Source organism: Aotus nancymaae, unplaced genomic scaffold (genome assembly GCF_030222135.1).
Source record: "Aotus nancymaae isolate 86718 unplaced genomic scaffold, 86718_ANA_hifiasm-v0.15.2.pri h1tg000053l, whole genome shotgun sequence".
Taxonomy (NCBI): domain Eukaryota; kingdom Metazoa; phylum Chordata; class Mammalia; order Primates; family Aotidae; genus Aotus; species Aotus nancymaae.
The window spans coordinates 9205187-9227799 of record NW_026988467.1 but is presented as its reverse complement, the minus strand read 5'-3'; the positions used below and the strand labels follow the sequence as shown (position 1 = coordinate 9227799).

The 22613-nt window shown below is 52.9% G+C and overlaps 1 protein-coding gene across 2 annotated transcripts; it reads right to left on the bottom strand.

Moving 5' to 3' along the window:
- Window positions 1-10218: 10218 nt before the first annotated feature.
- Window positions 10219-20918, bottom strand: MIIP (migration and invasion inhibitory protein). Of its 2 annotated transcripts, none has more exons than XM_064363724.1 (9): window positions 18545-18965; window positions 17928-18293; window positions 17458-17542; window positions 13341-13449; window positions 13176-13240; window positions 12590-12719; window positions 12355-12451; window positions 10847-10981; window positions 10219-10542 (listed from the first exon to the last, which is right to left on the bottom strand). In XM_064363724.1, the coding sequence occupies exons 1-9, from the start codon at window positions 18656-18658 to the stop codon at window positions 10456-10458; spliced, it is 1188 nt and encodes a 395-aa protein (XP_064219794.1). In that variant the 5' UTR covers window positions 18659-18965; the 3' UTR covers window positions 10219-10455. The 2 variants fall into 2 exon arrangements, with proteins under 2 accessions (XP_064219794.1, XP_012329077.2); XM_012473654.3 differs by adding an exon at window positions 20841-20918 and having other exon boundaries at window positions 10538-10981; window positions 18545-18740.
- Between the last annotated feature and the right edge of the window lie 1695 nt (window positions 20919-22613).

Here is a 22613-nt window from a genome sequence, read left to right as displayed (position 1 = left end):
TGGGCATGGTGGCTCGTGCCTGTAATCCCAGCTACTCAGGGGGCTGAGGTAGGAGCATTGCTTGAACCAGGACCCGGGAGGCAGAGGTTGCAGTGAGCCGAGATTGCACCAGTGCACTCCAGCCTGGGCTACAGAGTGAGACTCCATCTCAAAAAAAAAACAACCTTCTGAATAAAAAGAACTCTAAGGCTTTTGTTTGTTTGTTTTTGAGACATGATCTTACTCTGTTGCTCAGGCTGGAGTGCAATGTGGTGATCACTGCCCGCTGCAGCCTCAGACCTCCCCTGGCTCAGGCGATCATCCCACTTCAGCCTTCCAGGTAGCTGGGACCGCAGATGCATGCCACTGTGCCCGGCTAATTTTTTGTATTTTCAGTAGAGATGGGTTTCATCTCTACATGTTGCCCAGGCTGGTCTCAAACTCCTAGGTTGAGGCGATCCACCGGCTTCAGCCTCCCAAAGTGCTGAGATTAGAGGTGTAAGCCACTGCACCTGGCTCAAACTCTAATTCTTCAGAAGCTTTTTATTTTCTTTAGTTGACACCTGGGAAACTTCTACAGGAGTCGGGAGTGTTTGTCAGAATTTGCTGAGAATGGGATGGAGGGGCAGCTGGGTCTCCCTTGAGGCTGGGGTGTTCTGTAACCCTCAACCCAGGGGGATAAGAAGGATCCCCACACCAGATCTGAGGCCTGGGGAATTCTCAAAGCCCTCCTTGTCCCTTCTCCACTGGCTGAGATCCCACAGGTGCTGGCCGGCTAAGAAAGGCTTCCTTACCTTGGGAGCTGGAGGCCAGAGCACCTGGGTCCCTCTGGTATCCCATCAGCAATGGTGGGGGCTAGAGGAGGCAGGGCTCGGGGAAGCAGAGGGGTTTCTGGTGAGTTTCAGATGCTATATTGCCAACCCCTTAGCCACAGACAAAGAGGACCAAAGAGAGTAGTTTGTGGTCAGAGCTCAGCTTGGTGATGCCATGACAGGGGATGTCCCCAAAGGCCACCCAAACCAGCATCAGGTAGGCAGTCACTGAGGACTCACTCTCACGCCACCTCAACTGATCACATCACGATCCTGTGGGCCCAGCTTCCTCTCAAAACTTCCTGCACAGCTTCAGCCATCCACCCTCGCAGCCCCCGCGCTGGCCCCAGGAAGGGCCCTGCCCACCCACATCCCTCCTACCTGCCTGTCCGCAGAGCCTCAGAGCTAATAAAACTGGCAAGAAGGCTGCGGCCTGCATCGGCTCCCAGCCACAGCCCCTCCAGAAGCTGGGAGCGAAGGCCAATGGATCAAAGGACTCCATGCCCTATTTCCCTCCTTATTGTCCTGGGGAAGGCATGAGCTGGAGCGAACTGAGAGAGGCCAGGTTCCATTCCAGGCAACAGAATGGCATCAATCTTATGACCAAAGAGCTGATGACAATCTTATCATTAATCACAGCTCCCTTCCCCGTCAGACCATGTGCCCGGGGCTTTGCAGGTCTGATCGGGTTCACCTCTCCCTGGCGTTATCACCCATGTGTGGATGACAAAACTGAGCTACAGAAAGGCTAAGTGACATGCCCGCCATCATGCAGTTGGGAGTAGCAACCTTGAGGGTGGGTGTTCGGAGCTACACTCTGTGTCCTCCCACAGATGAGGGTGAAAAGTCCAGCGAGCCTCCGGCCAAGGCTGCGTGGAGCCAGTGTGCATTCTCAGAACATCTGAATGCCACTTTCCAAAGGTAGAGGGGGACAGCATTCTGGAAAATCCAGCTTCCTGTGTGTTTCTGGGCCATGCACACTTTACCTCCATGATGAAGTGGGAGTCGAGGAGCCACCCAGCCTCTCCAGGGAGATTCCCCTTTGCTGCCTCCCTCTGAGAGGGTGGCAATCAGTAGCCAGCGGGTCCTTCTCTGGCCTGGGAGGTTGGAAGCGGCCTGAGGGAGGGAAGGTGGGTTATTGCCACACACTCCCATCTGCACCAAGGGACTGGGCCCTGCTGCTGCTAATGGATGTGACCGACATAGAGTTTCCCAGATGAAGACGTTTCAGCTGTCCCCAGCCACTCCCGACAGTCCACCCCAGGGGCTTAGACTCCCGTGGGAGACTGGTGCTGAGCTGAGACCCCACAATCTGCCTGAGACCTAGGAAAACAGACATGCAGAAACCAGCGCAAGCTAGAACAGCAGCAGCTGCTCAGCCGTAATGCCAGATTCCCAGGACACACGAACCTCAGGTCCCAGAGATGCCAGGTCTGCCTTCCCAAGACCTGGGGGCTCATTTACTCCATCTTTCATTCAACAGTTATTTATTGAAAATCTATCATATGCCACATGCTGTACTAGGCCCTGGGGATAGCGCCGAGGACAGGACAGGCTTGGTTCCTGCTCTCGAGGAGCTTACAGTCAAGTGTCAGTCACAAAGTCTATAGTGGGGAGAGCCAGGGTGCTGCAGAACCCAACTCCAGGCACCGTGGCCAGTTCAATAGGATCAGGGAAGGGCTCTGAGGAGCAGACATAGAAGCTGAGGCCTGAGTAGGAGTTGGTTGGGAGGAAGAGAGCTTCAGGCAGACGCAATGGAGTAGATAAAGACCCAGAGGCCATGGGGAGCCTGCGAGTTTAAGACCCAGAAAAAAGCTTCAGCAGGGCTTGAGCCTCGCCTGGGAGGTGTGTGGGAGGTGTGAGACATGGGTCAGGGTAGCGTGGTCGGGCCGCTCTGGTTTTCTTCCCAGCACTTCCCACCATCTGACACATTTTCTATTTACTGGCTTATTTCAGACCCACCCAGCAGCAGGGACACTCCGGGGACAGGCTCCTGTGGCTGTTGGTGCTAGTGTTGTCTGCTCACTGCTGCATCTGCAGAGCCCAGAATGGTGCCCAGCACACAGTAGGAGTCTAACATGTGGCTGGTGAATGAATGAGTGAATGGGGGGATGGGGGAGGCATTACAAACTGTATCAAGAAGCTGGGTTCCATTTGGAGAGCACTCACCAGCTCCCCACCTTTTTTTTTTTTTTTTTTTTTTTCTGAGATGGAGTTTCGCTCAGTCACCCAGGCTGGAGTGCAGCGGTGTGATCTCAGCTCACTGCAACATCCGCCTCCTGGGTTCAAGCAATTCTCCTCCCTCAGCCTCCCGACTAGCTGAGATTACAGGCGCAAGCCACCACGCCAAGCTAATTTTTTGTATTTTTCATAGAGATAGCGTTTCACCACGTTGGCCAGGCTGGTCTCAAACTCCTGGCCTCAGATGATCCGCCTGCCTCGGCCTCACCAAGTGCTGGGATTACAGGTGTAAGCCACCATGCCCAGCCTTTTGGAGAGATGGGGTTCTGCTATATTGCCCAGGCTGGATTTGAGCTCCTGCCTTTTCTCACGTCCTTAGCTGACTGTCTCCATCACGGCCAGGTCCCAGAAGACAAACTTCAGGCCAGGGCCACAGCCATGTTTCCAAGCTGTTGTGCAGGCAATGGAGGAGTCAGATCTTAGTTCTGTTTGTTTGTTTGTTTGTTTGTTTGTTTGTTTGTTTTTTGAGACAGAGTCTCACTCTGTCACCCAGGCTGAAGTGCAGTGGTGTGATCTCAGCTCACTGCAACTTCCACCTCCCAGGTTCAAGCAATTCTCTGCCTCAGCCTCCCGAGTAGCTGGGATTACAGGTGTGCACCACCATGCGCAGCTAATTTTTGTATTTTTAGGAGAAACAGCGTTTCACCATCTTGGCCAGGCTGGTCTTGAACTCCTGACCTCATGATCCACCTGCCTCAGTATCCCAACATGCTAGGATTACAGGCATGAACCACCACACTTGGCCTTTGTTCTTATTTCTCAAAGGACCAACACAAGACACCAGTTTTGGGAGAAATAGGTGATCTTGCCTTTTTCCTTTGGGATTTATAGAAGGCACACACAAAAAGAAAAGAACGCTATTAATTTGGGAGAGGGGATGCATGTAAGGTGTGTCAGGAGTGTGCCCAACTACCAGGGTCCTTACACGCAGAGAAATGAAAGCATTTGTCCAGATACCTTCACAAGACAGGTAAGAAACCAGGCTAGAGGGAAGAGCCAAATCCTGGAACACAGTGTAGCCAGTACTTTTGAAAAAGCAGAAAACAAAAGCATTTCAATGAAGGAAAACAATTCAGTTCTTACAGGGGAGATATCTTACAAAATGCATCTCACCATTAATTACTTAATACTACTCAGGGGCCACCGGACACAGTGGTTCACGCCTGTAATCCCAGCACTTTGGCAGGCCAAGGCAGACAGATCACAAGGTCAGGAGATCAAGACCATCCTGGCTAATACCGTGAAACCCTGTCTCTACTATAAATACAAAAAATTAGTTGGGCATGGTGGCACATGCCTGTAGTCCCAGCTACTTGGGAGGCTGAGGCAGGAGAATCACTTGAACCCAGGAAGCAGAGGTTGTAGTGAGCCAAGATCATGCCACTGCACTCCAGCCTGGGCAACAGCAAGACTCCGTCTCAAAAAAAAAAAAAAATACTATTCAGGGGCCTTGAAGAAGAGCAGGGAGGCAGGCTGTGTGATGGCAGGGGCAGATCTGAGAACCGAGAGGTTCAGGGAGGACCTCTTGAAAGAAGAGACACACAAGCTGAGACATACATGGACGGGGCAAGGGTGGGCAACAAGACGAGCATCCAGAGTGACCCCAAGTTGTAGGGGTGAAGGGCCCAGGATAATTAAGAATGGCTTGCAAATGTCTGGGAGGGTAGTAGGGACATTCACAAAACAGAATTGTGTGGGTGCAGGAGAGCTGGAAGACATGGCCGCTGCCCTAGGGGCCTCCTGTGAGAAATTGACCTTTGCATTGCATAGGTCAGAAATTGCGGAGGTCTGGCCTGCAGACCCTGACAACAATGATGAATGAATGCACTCTCACACCATTACGGTGATTCAAGTGGGCTACGGATGGTCCTTGGCTGCTTTCAGAGGGCAAAATGTAACCAATCGACCAAAATGCCCTGTCCATCCACACATTTATTCATAACAGAGGCTCTAAGTTCACACACCTGTGGATAATTAACATGGTTAAAAGAATTGTTTTAGGATTGCTAAAAGCTTTAGGCTCCCGGCCCAGAGTAAACACTACTAACGGGTAATTCCCCTTTGATCTCCCCTTGAGAGGGCCATCCAGCAAAGTTTACATGACTAAACAGAGACAAAGGGATGTGGGGTAAACAGACTTAGACTGGGAAAGCCCCTATCGTCCCTATCTTTTCCTTAATGTGGACCTGAGGCCTTTGGCCTGTCCCAGTAAAACCTTTCGGCCTTTCAAAAGGTTTGAGACTAATCTATAACTTTCCCTAATATTTCTTTAATATTTTGCCAGCCACCCTGAATGAATCTCAACACTCCTGCCTCGGACTTCTTGAGTAATTCTTCAGAATTCTTGGGAATTCTTCGTAATTCCTGGGGCCCCTTCAATTTGAATAAGCCTGTATCCTATGCTGAATCAGTCCTAAGAAGCGACTGGAGAGGCAGCCCCAGGCCCATGGCTTTCTCAAGCATGTCCCTGCAGTTCTCAGGAGACCAGGGGCAGGGGCTCACGCCTGCAATCCCAGCACTTTGGGAAGTCAAGGAGGGTGGATCACTTGAGGCCAGGAGTTAGAGACCAGCCTGGCCAACATGGCAAAACCCCTTCTCTACTAAAAATACAAAAATTAGCCAGGCATTGGTGGCAGGTGCCTGTATTCCCAGCTACTTGGGAGGCTGAAGCATGAGAATCACTTGAACCCATGAGGTGGACGTTGCAGTGAGCCAAGACTACACTGCACTCTAGACTGAGCAACACACTCTGTCTCAAAAATTAAAAAGAAAAAAAGAGCCAGGCGCGGTGGCTCACGCCTATAATCCCAGCACTTTGGGAGGCCGAGGCGGGTGGATCACAAGGTCAAGAGATCAAGACCATCCTGGTCAACATGGTGAAACCCCGTCTCTACTAAAAATACAAAAATTAGCTGGGCATGGTGGCGCATGCCTGTAGTCCCAGCTACTCAGGAGGCTAAGGCAGGAGAATTGCTTGAACCCAGGAGGCAGAGGCTGCGGTGAGCCGAGATCGCGCCATTGCACTCCAGCCTGGGTAACGAGAGCGAAACTCCGTCTCAAAAAAAGAAAGAAAAAAGAAAAAAAGAGTTCTCAGGCAACCAGACCTGAACCTGATTGGTTCAGGCTGTGGTCTTCCTATCCCCGCCGATTGCTCCGGATGGCCCAAGGAGGCTGCCTTCTGAAGAAACAGCCAGGGGCAGGCAGAGCACAGAGGTCGGTTCATGGGAAGATGGGAGTTATTTGGTGCCACACAAAGAGGGTCATTCAAGCTATGGCATCACAGTGTTCATTCAGTGCAGCATCTGGAGACTTTGGGCTGTGATTCTTATGCATGGAACTGACTGGAAGCAAGTGGGAAGTCTTCTAAAGTTTCAAAAGAACTGTTTTTCCAGAGAAACCACTCACCCTGATGCATTACAGGCCCCATGGCAGCGTTCCAGCCTGGATGATGGGAAAGAAGTATTTCTCTCTTTTTTTTTTTTTTTAAACTATACACAGGAGTGGGAGCATTTCTCTCTGGGTTAGGCTGTTGCTGTTTGGACTTCTGTTACACATGGCTGAACCTATAAGCCGATCTTAGCTTTGTAGATTTTGTAACTTTTTTTGAGTCAGAGTCTTGCTCTGTCCCCCAGGCTTCAGTGCAGTGGCACTAACTCGGCTCACTGCAACCTCTGCCTCCTGGGTTCCAGCGATTCTCATGCCTCAGCTTCCCAAGTAGCTGGGATTACAGGCATGTACCACCACATCTGGCTAATTTTTGTATCTTTAGTAGAGATGGGGTTTCACCATGTTTGCCTTGGCCTCCCAAAATGCTAGGATTACAGGTGTGAGCCACAGCACCTGACCTAAATTTTGTAACTTTATAATTTTTATTTTTATTTTTTTTGAGATGACGTTTCGCTCTTGTTGCCCAAGCTAGAGTGCAGTGGCGTGATCTTGGCTTGCTGCAATCTCCACCTCCTGGGTTCCAGTGATTCTCCTGCCTCAGCCTCCCAAGTAGCTGGGGTTACAGGCATGCACCACCACACTCAGCTAATTTTGTATTTTTAGTAGAGACAGAGCTTCTCCATGTTGGTCAGGCTGGTCTCAGACTCCTGACCTCAAATGATCCACCCACCCCAGCCTCCCAAAGTGCTGGGATTACAGGTGTGAGCCACCAAACCCGGCCTAATTTTGTAACTTTTGTTTGACAGAAAGGCTTCTGGATTTTCTTCTCCCTCTGGCTAAAGAATTTCTAAAGAAACCACTGACTCCTACAGGTTCTCTGACTTAAAATTATACGTGGAACAACAACAAAGCAGAACCAACTAAAATATGGGACAGAGGACTTGACTTCTCCACAGAAGGTAGACAAACAGGCCGGGTGCAGTGGCTTGCGCCTGTAATCCCAACATTTTGGGAGGCTCAGGTAGGAACAGCCTGAGGTCTGGACAACATAGCAAGACCCCATCTCTATTAAAATTAAATAAAGATGTACTACTGGGCCGAGCATGGTGGCTCACGCCTGTAATCCCAGCACTTTGGGAGGCCGAGGCGGGTGGATCACGAGGTCAAGAGATCGAGACCATCCTGGTCAACATGGTGAAACCCCGTCTCTACTAAAAATACAAAAAATTAGCTGGGCATGGTGGCGCGTGCCTGTAATCCCAGCTACTCAGGAGGCTGAGGCAGAATTGCCTGAACCCAGGAGGCGGAGGTTGCGGTGAGCCGAGATCGCGCCATTGCACTCCAGCCTGGGTAACAAGAGTGAAACTCTGTCTCAAAAACAAAAAAAAAAGATGTACTACTGAACTTAAAAGTTTAAAAAAAGACTATTAATAATTTTTAAAAATAATTTTTAAAAATACATACGAATGACCAATAAGCACATTAAAAGACACATGGACACAGGGAGGGGGACATTGGACACAGGGAGGGGAACATCACACACCAGGTCCTGTCGGGGGGCAGGGGGCTAGGGGAGGGATAGCAGGGGGTCGGGGGATAGGGGAGGAATAGCATTAGGAGAAATACCTAATGTAGATGACAAGGTGATGGATGCAGCAAGCCATCATGGCACATGTATATCTATGTAACAAACCTGCATATTCTGCACATGTACCCCAGAACTTAAAGTATAATTAACGAAAAAAATTAGGCCAGGCACAGTGGCTCATGCTTGTAATCCCAGCACTCTGGGAGGCCGAGGTGGGCAGATCATGAGGTCAGTTCGAGACCAGCCTGACCAACATGGAGAAACCCCATCTCTACTAAAAATATAAAAAGTTAGCTGGGCATGGTGGCACAAGCCTGTAATCTCAGCTACTCGGGAGGCTGAGGCAGAAGAATTACTTGAATCTAGAAGGCAGAGGTTGCAGTGAGTCGATATTATGCCATTGTACTCCAGCCTGGGCAACAAGGGCAAAACTCTGTCTCAAAAAAATAATAAATTCAAAATAAATAAATAAATAATAAGATGCTCAACTTAGGGAGGGCATGGTGGTTCACGCCTGTAATCCCAGCACTTTGGGAGGCCGAGGTGAGAGGATCATCTGAAATCGGGAGTTCAAGACCAGCCTGACCAACATGGAAAAACCCCATCTCTACTAAAATACACAAAATTAACTGGGCATGGTGATGCATACCTGTAATCCCAGCTACTCAGGAGGCTGAGGCAGGAGAATCGCTTGAACCCGGAGGTAGAGGTTGTGGTGAGCCGAGATCGTGCCATTGTTTCCAGCCTGTGCAACAAGAGCAAAATTTTGTCTCTAAAAAAAAACCAGACACTCAACTTCACTCATCCTTAGGAAAATGCAAATAAAAAACACAATGAGATACACTTCACAACCATTAGGATGGCTACCATGGCTGGGCGTGGTGGCTCACGCCTGTAATCCAAGCACTTTGGAGGCCAAGTCGGGCAGATCACCTGAGGTCAGGAGTTCAAGACCAGCCTGACCAACATGGTGAAACCCCGTCTTAAAAAAAAAAAAAAAAGGATGGCTACTATGGAAAACTCAGAAAATCACAAATGTTGTTGAGGATGAGGAAAAACTGGAACCCTTGTGCATCCCTGGTGGGAAAGTAAAACAGTATAGCAGCTCCTCAAAAAATTAAAAATAGAATTATTGGCCGGGGTGGTAGGTCACGCCTGTCATCCCAGCACTTTAGGAGGCTAAGACGGGTGGATTGCTTGAGCTCTGGAGTTCCACACCAGCCTGGGCAACACAGTGAAACCCCTTCTACACAAAAAATACAAAAAAAATTAGCCAGGCATGGAGGCACGTACCTCTAGTCCCAGCTCTCTGGGGGGCTGAGGCAAGAGAATCACGTGAGCTTAAGAGGTCAAGGCTGCAGTAAGCCAAGATGGCACCACCGCACTCCAGCCTGGGTGACAAAGTGAGATCCTGTCTCAAACATAAAATACCATAAAATTACCTTCTGATCCTGCAATTCCACTTCTGGGTGTATACCCAAAAGAACCGAAAGTAGGGACTCCAAGAGACTTGGTTTCTCCAGAGAGAGGGAAAGGTTTTTATAGCTTCATAAACTCCAGGAAAAAGCCCCAGGACAGCATAGCCCAGTTCCATCTCTAAGCCGAGAAAGCTTAGAGAAAGCTCATGCCTCGTTTCCACGTTTTTCCATTTATAAAAACAGGAATTTCATATTATGCAACCAGCACATACAAGAGGTGAGTGAAAGACAGGGCACTGCCTACTCATCCCGGACTGGACATCTGGGCTGTCTGCTAACCTTGCCTCCGAATCACTGTCCAGCCCTCAGTTTCCTCATCTGTCCCTGCTGGGATTCTGAATGCCCCACAGCTCCCAGGGCTGAACTAGAAATAGGAGTGGAGGAGCCACATGACCTTCAGGGACTTCTAGAGAGCCCCTCTATCAGTGGATCCCGGTTCTGGGACCAGGAAGGAGAGAGCTCAGTCACTCAACATGACCCACAGCTTCAGCGGAGGCCCTCACTGAAATGATTTTCATAACCTTGAGCCTGTCTTGGGGACCATCTGGTGGAGGCCATTACTCAGAGCCAGGGATCTGCAGAAGGAGCCACCCTTATGGTGACAGACGCACACTGCCCAGCCCCAGTGGTAGCAATTTCTTCCTCCCACAAGTGCCAGGAGGGCAGGCTGAGAGGCCAGAGTGCCTTCTGGGACCCAAAGGCGTTAGCAGAACGGATCCAGCACACGGGGGACTTGAGCTGCAGAGCACTGAGCTTTATTTACGAACTTCTGCAGAATTCCCTCACCCTCTACCTCAAGGTCCTCCCTCTCTGGACCCCAGGCAGCAGACAAGCCTGAGCCCACTGACCAGCCCAACCTAAGACAGCGGGGTCTGAGCTGGTGGACAGGGGCTTCCATCTCCTGGGTGTGCCTGCCAGAGGGGACAGGCTGGAGGTGGTGGGAATGCCGTCCTCCTCCAAGGGTCAGTCCTTAGGGCTTCTGCCGTGGGACATGGGGCCGAGAGACCTGGAGCACTGACCAGATCAGGGTCGGGGGTGGCACCTGCATTGGCAAGGCCTGGATGGGGGATGGGGAGGTCTCAGGGGGCCACTTGAAAGGGACAGGTCATCCCCAGTTCCAGCCCCATTCCCTCTTGGATCTTGCAGTCAGGGTGGCCTTCCTGGGTGGAGCAGGGCAGGCAACAGGGAGTGGAGGAGCTCCAAGGGATGGCTGGAGTCAGGGCCGGGGGGCTGGGCCCCTGCAGAGAGAGACTCCCAGGCTCCATCCTTACCCCTCAGGGGGCTCTGCAGTCCGAAGGCCTGCTCCAAGGTCTCTGTCCGTCTCGGGGGCACCCAAGGCTAGGATGCGATCTGGATCATACCAGGCGAAAAGGGCTGGTGCCTGACAGCTTCTGGTGCTGGGCCTCAGTGGAGACAGATGACCAGAGATCCAGGCTCTTGGGGGCTGAGCTTTTCTCGGACTTCGGAGGGAGAATGTCCCAGCCCAGCAGGCAGTGCTGTGGAAAGTAAGGGGTTAAAGGTGCCTGGCCTGGGGCAGGCTCCCCCCACCCCGACTGGGTACACCCCCATCAGGGAGGGCAGGGACTGTACCCTCCCATTAGGAAGGAGGCCCCACCAGGTCAGGGCCTGTGTCTATCCACAAGATTACCCCATGCCTCCCCCGCCAACTTTTTTTTTTTTTGAGGCAAGTCTCACTTTGTCGCCCAGGCTGGAGTGCAGTGATGTGATCTTGGCTCACTGCAACTTCCGCCTCCCGGGTTCAAGCGATTCTCCTACCTCAGCCTCCCTAGTAGCTGGGACTACAGGCGCATGCCACCAAGGCCGGATAATTTTTTTGTATTTTTAGTAAAGACAGGGTTTCACTATATTAGCCAGGATGGTCTCAATCTCCTGACCTTGTGATCTACCCGCCTCAGCCTCCCAAAGTGGTGGGATTACAGGCATGAGCCACTGTGCCCAGCCCAGTCCTCCCCTTTCTTATCCCTGCAGATCCAGCCATCCCTGGAGCCCCAAGAGCTGAAATGGGAGGACAGGACAGTGACAGTGACACTCACAGGGCGCTTCCTGCTGTGGGCTTTCCTCTAAGCACCCGAATGGATTACTTCACTCAACAGCCCCACCTTGCAGCCAACATCCCTGAGGATGGCGCAGTTATATCCATCTTAGGGACCAGCAAACTGACTTTCCTCTGCATCCTTCTCCTCTGACCCTGGCTGCCCCACCCTCAATTTAGAAGTGGGGTGGAAGAGAGTTGCTCCTCCCATCTCAGTCTCCCAAGTAGCTGGGACTACAGGCATGCACCACCACGCCCAGCTAATTTTTGTATTTTTATTAGAGACAGGGTTTCACCATGTTGGCCAGGCTGGTCTTGAACTCCTGACCTCAAAGTGCTGGGTATGAGCCACCTCGCCCGGCCTAGAAAAAAACATCTGTACGGGAGGCACTACAGAAGCACAGAGACTGGGTTCGAGTCCTGGCTCTTCCACCAAGGCGCCTCCCCCTCTGCTTTGGTCTCCCCACCTGGAGGGTGGGGGTACGGCAGTGCCTGCACTCCTGGCTGCTGTGGGGGCTCCATGAGATAAGCCCCCTAAGGACTGTGCCTGCAGCACACAAGAGTCCAATAAACAGGCCTGTTCATGTCATGCCAGCCTGCAGCCAGATCACCCTGGAAGCCCCGGGTACATGGAGTGGGGGTCCTACCTCCCTCAGGGAACAGGTGTGGGTGATGGAAGAGGCCCAGCCTGTGATCCAGAAACTTGGGTGCTCACCCTTGCTGAGCCCAGCCTTGCTCTGTGACCCTCCCTGGGGACCTGGGCCAGTCTGGGCCAGCCCTGCCCTCATCGCCATCCAGCCCCACGTGGCTGCTCACCCGGGGCAGGGCCAGCGTGTCTGAGGCGTCGAAGCTCTTCCGCCGGTGGATGCGGTACCGGTGCGGGGGATCCAGGATCGACATGGGGATGCTTACCCTGCACGGGGGTGCAGCGGGGGATCCCTGAGGAGCCTCCCGGTGGTTGGGAGGTCACGCCCAGGCCCATCTTTACTCCTCTCAAAACCAGTGGTTCAGGCTCTGCCCCTCCAGGTGTCCTAATGCTCTGGCCACTCACCTGACCTGAGCCGGCTGCGCCAGGGTCCCAGAGCCCCGCTGGTCCCGCGGTGTCCTGCAGAGGCGGCAGCGGGTGCCAGGATCCACAGGCACCGGGAACAGGCGCCGGTTGACACGGTAACAGTACACACCTGCGAGGCCCACGAGAAGCTGAAGCTCCCCCTGAGCCAGGAACCCAGGTCCCCAGGCCCTGTGCTGCCCCCAGTGGCCACCAACCACACAGGGGCCAATCCCTCTGGGAAGCAAGTCAGGCCATTTCCTCCTAACCCCTTTCCTCCCAGAGCCTGGGGCCATGCCCTAAGGGGAGGGAAGGGACATCCTCCCGGGGCTCTCAGGAGCTGGGATGGAGCCCTGCCAGCTCGGGGGCTGCTGGGGAGGGTGGGATCGGGCCACACAGGGCAGCCCCGGCCTTAGCTCACCCCACCCCTACCAGGGCTTGGCCAACCTGTCCAGACCACAGGCCTCCTTCCCTGAGTCTCAACACCTCAGGGGCCTCCCCAGGCCCCAAATCTCAAATGGGACTGCTCTGGGGCAGGGGAGGCCAGGATAGCGAGAGGCTGGGCTACTGCCCGAGGGCCCGCACTTACATTCATGGTCTTCCTCCACACTGCCACGGCTGCCACTGCTCTCATTCGGGCCTAGGAACTGGGGTCTGAGAGGGTGAGGGGGATGAGCAGGCCAGGGGATGGATCCGCTCTGCCGCCCTGCCCGCCCTCGCCCACCCTCGCCCACCCTTGCCCAGCCCTGCTCACTCAGGGTGGCTGCAGATACACTCCTCCTTGTTGGTTTCCCGAAACTCCTGCAGCTTCGAGAAGAAGTCCTCGGGCTGGCTTAAGATGGAAGAGCGGGTGTCCAGAGACCCTGGAGTTTTGTTATTGAGAAAACAGGCAGTCACCAGAAGCAAATGTGGGCTAAAGGTAGAAATGTGGCATCGGATGAGAAATAACAGACTGTGGCTTTACTCTGACTGGATGTGAGCCTTTGGTAAGATTCTCTCACTGGGCCTCAGCCTTCCCATCTGTGAATGGGAACCATGGCCTACCTAACAAGCTTATAGTGAAGGGCAGAGGAGTCAGCGGTAGGAACAGGGAGCACAGCTGGGAGCGGTACCCGGTGCAGTGAGCATGAGACACAACCAGTTCCCATGCATGTTCAGGTTCGTGGGAGGGGCAGGATGAGGATTTGGGACAGAGACGGGGAGGATCACAGGAAGCAAACCCTGGAGGAGCCAGGAGTAGAGAGGTGGAGCACACCAGAGCAGGGCCAGGACCCAGATGGCAGCCTGGATGCTCACCTCGGGAAAGGCGGGGGAGCAGAGCACATGGACCAAGAGCAGGCATCGGGACAGGCGCCCCCATTCTCCCAGAACCAGGAAGGAGGGCAGTGAGCTGAGAGTTCAAGAAGTCCTCAAGGGCAGGGCCTGTGTCCCCGCCACCACTTGCTCCCAGCAACTCCACAGTGCACCTGTCTTTGCTTTTTGAGACAGAATCTTGCTTTGTTGCCCAGGCTGGAGTGCAGTGGTGTGATCTCTGCTCGCTGCAACCTCCGTTTCCTGGGTTAAAATGATTCTCCTGCCTCAGCCTCCTGAGTAGGCTGGAATTATAGGTGCCTGCCGCCACATCCAGTTATTTTTTGTATTTTTAGTAGAGACAGGGTTTCACCATGATGGCCAGGCTGGTCTCCAACTCTTGACCTCAAGTGATTTGCCCATCTTGGCCTCCCAAAGTGCTGGGATTACAGGTGTGAGCCACCGTGCCTAGCATGGCCTCCTTTCTGCTCCTGCCATGCCTGTGGCCTTATATACCCGAGGCATATTAATCCCAGCACTTTGGGAGGTTGAGGCTGGTGGATCACCTGAGGTCAGGAGTTCAAGACCAGCCTGGCAAACCTGGTGAAACCCGTCTCTACTAAAAATACAAAAATACAAAAATTAGCCAAGCATGGTGGTGCATGCCTGTAATCCCAGCTACTTGGGAGGCTGAAGAAGGAGAATCACTTGAACCAAGGAAGCAGAAGTTGCAGTGAGCAGAGATCACACCACTGGACTCGAGTCTGGGCAACAGAGCAAGACTCCATCTCAAAAAAAAAAAAAAAAGGAGGCCACGGGGCTGGAAGAAAGAAAGACAGGAGGTTACATCATGGGGCCAGCAGAGGCCAGATCATGCCTCGTAAGTCTAGATAGGGATTCTGGATTTTACAGTAAGTGCTGGGAAAAGCCCATGGCAAGGTTTGAGCAGGGAAGTGACCACGATCTGAATCCCATGTTTAAAAATTCCTTCTGGCTGCTATGTCAAAAATAATAGTGCACAACTGAGTCCCTGGCAGCATCATTCACAACAGCCAAGAGATGGAAACCACTCAAGTGTCCATCCATGGATGAACGGATAAACAACACGTGGTATCTACACACAACGGAATATCACTCAGCCTTAAAAAGGAAGGGAATTCACGCCTGTAATCCCAGCACTTTGGGAGGCTGAGGTGAGCGGATCACAAGGTCAGGGGTTCGAGACCAGCCTGACGAACATGGTGAAACCCCATCTCTACTTAAAAATACAAAAATTAGCCAGGCATGGTGGCGCACACCTGTAATCCCAGCTACTTGGGAGGCTGAGGCAGGAGAATCGCTTGAACCTGGGAGGCAGAGGTTGCAGTCAGCTGAGATCGTGACATTGTACTCCAGCCTGGGCAACAAGAGTGAAGCTCTGTCTCAAAAAAAAAAGGGAGTTCTGGACAGGTACAACAGCTCACACCTGTAAACCCAGCACTTTGGGAGCCTGAGGCAGCAGGATAATTTGAGTGCAGGAATTTGAGACCAGACTGGCCAACGTAGCGAAACCCCATTTCTACTAAAAATGCAAAAATTAGCCAGGCGTGGTGGCACACACCTGTAATCCCAGCTACTCGGGAGGCTGAGGCACGAGAATCACTTGAACCTAGGATATGGAGGTTGCAGTGAGCCGAGATTGTGCCATTGTACTCCAGCCTGGGCGATACAGTGTGACTCTGTCTCAGACCAAAAAAAGAAAAAAAAAAAAGGGAAGGGAATTCCAACACATGCTACAACATAAATAAACCTTGAGGCCATTATGTGACATAAAATAAGCCAATCACAAAAGAGCAAATACTGTGATTTCACTTATATGAGGTCACTAGAGGAGTCAAATTCATAGGGACAGAAAGTAGAGCGGTGACGGTCCAGGGCTGGAGGGTGGGGGAATGGGAGTAATTATTTAATGGGGAGAGAAGTCTTTGGGAAGATGAAAAAGTTCTGGAGGTGGATGTCGGTGATAACAGCTCAACGGTGTGGATATACTTGATGCCGCTAAACGGTACACCTAAAAAATGCTACAGTGGTAAATTTTATGTTATGTGTTTTCTCTCTCTCTCTCTCTCTTTCTCTCTCTCACACACACACACACACACACACACACACACACACGAAAAGGACAGCGATGGGACATAGGCCAGGGGGAAACCGGCCAGAAGGCAGCTGAGGTTGCTGTTGGGGACAGCTAGGCAGTAACGTGAAAAGAGCTGGCATTGGTATGGAGTTGGGCAGAGGCCTGGCACATAATAAATGCTCAAACATACAACAGCTCAGACTCATTCACTCACTCAACAGATGCACCATCTCTGTGCCTGAGGCTGAGAGCAGACATGGCTCAGAAGGTGCTCAGAGGCTGGTATGAAGGTAGTGAGTTATTCGCAATTGATGGCTCACAGTCAGTGACAGAACAAACTCTTTGTTCTATTCTTTCCCCGATCTCACTACTGTTCTTGTCTCTTTTTTTTTTTTTTTTGAAACAGAGCCTTGCTCTGTCACCCAGACTGGAGTGCAATGGCACGATCTTGGCTCACTGCAACCTCTGCCTCCTGGGTTCAAGCGATTTCTCCTGCCTCAGCTTCCCAAATAGCGGGGACTACAGGCACCCACCACCATGCCCAGCTAATTTTTTTTATTTTTAGTGGAGATGGAGTTTTACCATGTTGGTCAGGTTGGTCTTGAACTCCTGACCTCATGATCCGCCCACCTCAGCCTCCCAAAGTGCTAGGATTACAGGCTTGAGCCACTGCGCCCGGCCTGTCTCGTCTTAAAAAAAAAAAAAAAAAGGCCAGGCATGGTGGCTCATGCCTGTAATCCCAGCACTTTGGAAGGCCAAGGCAGGTGGGTCACCTGAGGTCAGAAGTTCAAGACCAACCTGGCCAACATGGTGAAACCCCGTCTCTACCAAAAATACAAAAATTAGCTGGGCATGGTAGCACACATCTGTAATCCCAGCTACTTGGGAGGCTGAGGCAGAATAGCTTGAACCCAGGAGGTGGAGGTTGCAGTGAGTTGAGATCACAACATTGCACTCCAGCCTGGGTGACAAGAGCAAAACTCCATCTCAAAATAATAAATAAACAAACAAATAAAAAGAAGGTGGCTGTAGGGGGTGGTGGCTCACTCCTGTAATCCCAGCACTTTGGGAGGCCAATGTAGGTGGATTACTTGAGCTCAGTAGTTCGAGACCAGCCTGGCCAAAATGGCGAAACCCCGCCTCTACTAAAAAACCAAAAAACTTGCCAGGCCCGGTGGCACTTGCTTACAATCCCAGCTACTCAGAAGGCTGAGGCACAAGAATCACTTGAACCCAGGAGGTGGAGGTTGCCGTGAGCCGAGATCGCACCACTGCACTCCAGCCTGGGCGACAGAGTGAGACTCTGTCTCAAAGAAAAACAAAAAGTGAAGGTGCTCCCCAAGGAGGGTGGCACCATCAGAGAAACAAGCAACAGCACGGGTGGAGGCCGAGACACGAGCAGAGAGGCGCCCAGGCCACCACCTCCATTCCCAGGCAGTGTGTGCAGGGCAGCAGCAGGCCTTACCTGCAATCCAGTCATAGCCCAGGTACGGCCGGAGGCGCCAGCTCCTCTCAGGCACTGCAGACTCCTCAGAGAAGGTCACCCTGGGCTGAGGAGGGAGGCACAGAGGGACAAGGGCTAAGCCAGGAGGCCTGGCCCCGGGAAAGCCACACCTCAAGGGACAGAGACTGGGTCTTAACTTATACCCTGACTTGGAGCCCAGGGCTCAGCCAAGGGCACAAGAGCAGAGGGAAATGTCTGGCCCCACATTATATGTGACTGTGAACAAAGCCTGGCCTCTTCTCAAAGTGCTGTCTGAAAAACTCAACAGCTACCACTTACGGAGCATTTAGGCTGAGCCGGACCCAACTCACAGCACCTCCCAGGAGCACTTAGCCTGCAAGGAGGCTGCCCTCAAGCACATGTTTCAGATAGGGAAACTGAGGCAGCCCAGGGAAGCTCCCATGAGCAGATATCCCACTCTCCCACATTACCTTGGACAGCTTGCTCTGTTGACCCAGGATGGACCTTGGGGCCTGTGCCTCCTGGGGCCCCAGATCACCCAGCCCCACTGAGGGCTCTGGGTCCCTCAGGCTTGAGGTGCTCAGCGAGGGTGCTGAGTGGGGTCTCGGTCGGCCCTGGGGCTCCTGATGCTGGCACTTGGCAGGTGGGAGAGAGGCCACCCTCGAGCTGGCCACTTCACAGGGGTCCCCTCGGCAGGCATCTGGTGGGCACCACACAGGGCATGAGCCCCATGAGCAGGAGGTGCTAGAGGAAGTTGAGGATGTCTCTGGGGTCGATGTAGTCTCTGGGGCCGATGGCGTCTCTGAGTTGTAGCTGCTGCTGGATTCTGGGCTTGACTGGAGAGAGGGGCCGGGTCACCCAGAAGCGGCTGCCAGAGCCTATCCCCCGGGTCTGAGCCAGGCACCAAGGCCTGCATCATCATCCTGCTCCAGCCTCAGCAGTGACCAGGCCAGTCTCTTCCCTCCCAGCCCTCAGTGTCCCATCATCAGTAAAATGGGTGTGTTGGACAAGATGAGCCTGGAAGCCTGGATGCTGGCCTGAGGGTCAGGGAGCCCCTTCCTCTGGGGTTCCCAAGGTGGGCACGAACCTCTGAGGCTGCCTTGGCCACTGACTGCCGTACAGCATCCTGCCCCGCCCACAGCTGCCTCAGGAGCTCCAGGTTGAGCAGCCGCAGCTGCGTCAGGTCCTCAGCCTCCACCATCCTGGGCCTCCCGTAGCAGGTGTCACTGGCCCCTGGGCCGCAGGATGTCCTCAAGGCTGGGTTCCAGGCCCAGCTCTTCTACCTGAAATCAAGAGAGCAGGACATAGGGCTCAGTAGGGTGCCCTGTGGTGCCAGACACCCCCATTCAACAATCGTCAACTGTACTGCCTCAGGCAAGTCATTGGACCTCTCTGTGCTTCAGTCTCCTCATCTGCTAGACAATAACAATATCTACCTCATACGATTGTTGTTAGAATTAAAGAAAGCATGTTAAGCCTGGGCAACATAGTAAGACCCCCATCTCTACAAAAAAAATTTTTTTCTTTTTTTTTTTTTTTTTCTTTTTTGAGACGGAGTTTCGCTCTTCTTACCCAGGCTGGAGTGCAATGGCGCGATCTTGGCTCACCGCAACCTCCACCTCCTGGGTTCAGGCAATTCTCCTGCCTCAGCCTCCTGAGTAGCTGGGATTACAGGCACGCGCCACCATGCCCAGCTAATTTTTTGTATTTTTAGTAGAGACGGGGTTTCACCGTGTTGACCAGGATGGTCTCGATCTCTTGACCTCGTGATCCACCCGCCTCGGCCTCCCAAAGTGCTGGGATTACAGGCGTGAGCCACCGAGCCCGGCCTAAAAAATTTTTTTTTAATTAGCTGGGTGTAGTGGCACTTGCCTGTGGCCCCAGCTACTCAGGAGGATTGCTTTAGCCTAGGAGGCCCAGGCTGCAATGAGTCATGGTGGCATCACTACACTCCAGCCTGGGTGACAGAGCAACAGTCTGTCTCAAAAAATTTAAAAAATATATATATACATAAAACAGGCCGGGCACAGTGGCTCACGCCTGTAATCTCAGCATTCTGGGAGGCCGAGGCAGGTGGATCACTCGAGGTCAGGAGTTTGAGACAAGCCTGGACAACATGGTGAGACCCCGTTGCTATTAAAAATACAAAAATTAGCTGGGTGTGGTGGCGCATGCCTGTAATCCCAGCTACTTGGGAGCCTGAGGCAGGAGTATTGCTTGAACCCGGGAGGTGGAGGTTGCAGTGAGCCGAGATCGCACCACTGCACTCCAGCCTGGGCAACAGGATAAGACTCCATCTTAAAAAAAAAAAAATTAGCTAGGCGTGATGGTGGGCAGCTGTAATCCCAACTACTCAGGAGACTGAGGCAGGAGAAATCCCATGAACCTGGAAGATGAAGGCTGCAGTGAGCAGAGATCATATTACTGCACTCCAGCCTGGGTGACAGACTAAGACTGTCCACACACACACACACAATACAAAAACAATACAGTTCGTACAATGCTTACAGTGGTACGTAGTATGCATTCAATAAACGTCTATCGTTACCAAAATGGCCGGGGCCAGGGCATGTTGCCTTTTTCTCGGCTCACTGCAACCTCTGCCTCCTGGGCAGTGGTTTGGACAAGATTGCTTTATAACTGGTGAATCCAATACAAATCAGGCTTCAAAAGGGATTCTTCCCCCTTTCCTGCCTTCCCTTTCTCCTTCACTTTCTTTTTACATATGAAGAAACCAAAGTTCAGGGAAGTTAAGCAACGTGCCCCAAGTCACACAGCTAGCAAGAGGCAAGATCTGAACCAAAATCTGACTCCAGGGTCAATGAGTCCAGGATTCTTGGGAAGCCTTTCCGCCTCCTCCTCCCAGCCCTTGCCCCCCACCTCTAGGGATCCTCAGGATTGAGTGCAAGGTCTGGAGCAGAGAGAAGCAGACTACCCTGGAACCTCTCCACACGTATATGACCCTGCAGGGCTGGGAGGCACGAAGGTGCAGTCATGGGGGGCCAACTGCTTGATCCGCAGGAAGAGGATCCCAACCCCCACCCCTAACTGGCCAACTGGCTCTGGGCCACACCCCTGTAGTCAGAGGGTCGCCGTTTTCGCACGGGGTCAAAGGGCACAGCTGGCCTGCCCTCCCCTGGTCCCAGCCACGCTTTGGAAAGGGAAACGCTGAACAGAGGCACCGGGAAAGCGACACTCCAGAAACATTGGGGCTGCAGAAGTAACGGAGGCCAAGCGGGCAGACGCCGAGGCGGGACCCCAGCAGAGACAGACGCAGCCTCTCCTTCTTTTCCACTGCGACCCCGGAGATCCCCGAGGGAATGCACGCGGGGCCTCCAGCCGAGCCCTTCCGGCCCGCCCCAGTCCCGCCGCCCCGCACTCACCGCGCAGAAGTCCCCCGCCCGCGCCACAGCAGCCGCAGCTGCTGGAGCTGCTCCCAGTCGCCGGCTAGGGACGGGGCCTCCGCCTACCGTCCTGATTGGCCAGGTGTGCGGCGGGGCCAGGAAGCCCAGCGAGCACGGCTATCAGAGTAGTTTCAACGTGGGGGCGGGGCCAATGGCGGAACTACACAACCGATTGGTCAATTTTCGAGGCCGGTCCGGAAGTCGATTCCCGGAATGGGACGGACCCCGGAAGGGCGGTCTCCGATTGGTCAGGCACGGGGCTGAGCTAAGCGGCGTTCGGCAGCGGCAGTTTCAGACTGGCTCCGAGACCGCGGCTCGGCGCAGGTGGCAATCTGGAGTTGAGGGACGGGTGGGGCAGGCGGCGGGCAACCCATTGTTTCATACTTTCATTCAGGTTTTTAGCGAGTGCCCGCTTTGTGCCAGAAGATAAGTACTATACAGTAGACAAGAAAATGTAGTATTGGGGCCGGGCGTGGTGGCCAGCGCCTGTAATCCCAGCTACTAGGGAGGCTGAGGCAGGAGAATCGCTGGAACCCAGCTACTAGGGAGGCAGAGATTGCAGTAAGCCGAGATAAAACCCCGTCTCTACAGCAAATGAGCCAGGCACGTGCCTGTAGTCCCAGCTACTCAGCAGACTGAGATGGGAGGATCACCTGAGCCCAGAAGGCTGAGGCTGCGGTAAGCTGAGATTGCACTACTGCACTCCAGCCTGAGTGACAGAGAGACCCTGTCTCAATTAATTAGTTAATTAATTTAAAAAAGAAAGTGTAGTATTGGCGTCCAGGTAGACGAATGATCAATACAACAGAATAGAAGTGTTGGGCCGCGTGCGGTGGCTCACGCCTGTAATCCCAGCACTTTCGGAGGCCGAAGCAGTTGGATCACAAGGTCAGGCATTCGAGACCAGCCTGGCCAACATAGTGAAACCCCGTCTCTACTAAAAATACAAAAAATTAACCGGGCGTGGTGGTTCACGCCTGTAATTTCAGCACTTTGGGAGGCCAAGTCAGGTGGATCACCTGAGGTCAGGAGTTTGAGACCAACCTGGCCAACATGGTAAACCCCGTCTCTACTAAAAATGCAAAAATTAGCTGGGCATGTTGGTGTGCGCCTGTAACCCCAGCTACTTGGGAGGCTGAGGCAGGAAAATTGCTTGAACCCAGGAGGCAGAGGTTGCGATGAGCGGAGATTGCACCACTGCACTCCAGCCTGCGCAACAGAGCAAAACTCTGTCTCAAAAAAAAGAGGGAAAGAGAGAGAGGGGGAGAGAGGGAGGGAAAGAAAAAGAAAGAAAGAGAGAGAGGAAAGAAAAAAGAAAGACAGAGAGCTGGGCGCGGTGGCTCACGCCTGTAATCCCAGCACTTTGGGAGGCCGAGGCGGGTGGATCACGAGGTCAAGAGATCGAGACCATCCTGGTCAACATGGTGAAACCCCGTCTCTACTAAAAATACAAAAAATTGGCTGGGCATGGTGACGCGTACCTGTAATCCCAGCTACTCAAGAGGCTGAGGCAGGAGAATTGCCTGAACCCAGGAGGCGGAGGTTGCGGTGAGCCAAGATCGCGCCATTGCACTCCAGCCTGGGTAACAAAAGCGAAACTCCGTCTCAAAAAAGAAAAAAAAAAAAGCGCAGGAATGAAGCTGGCCTTGACTGCGAATAACTAAGCAGCCTTTGCATAAGGCAAGACCTTTTTTCAAACGATGGCTCATCACCCAGGATAACGGTGGTGTGAACAACTTAGTGGGTTGTACA

Coding starts and splice junctions, on each gene's coding strand:
- MIIP (XM_064363724.1), bottom strand. CDS start 18,658: ATGGTGGAGGCTGAGGACCTGACGCAGCTGCGGCTGCTCAACCTGGAG. Junction 13,241..13,340: donor TGTATCTGCAGCCACCCTGA/GTGAGCAGGGCT, acceptor TCACCCTCTCAG/ACCCCAGTTCCTAGGCCCGA. Junction 10,543..10,846: donor GCACCAGCCCTTTTCGCCTG/GTATGATCCAGA, acceptor TCCCCCATCCAG/GCCTTGCCAATGCAGGTGCC.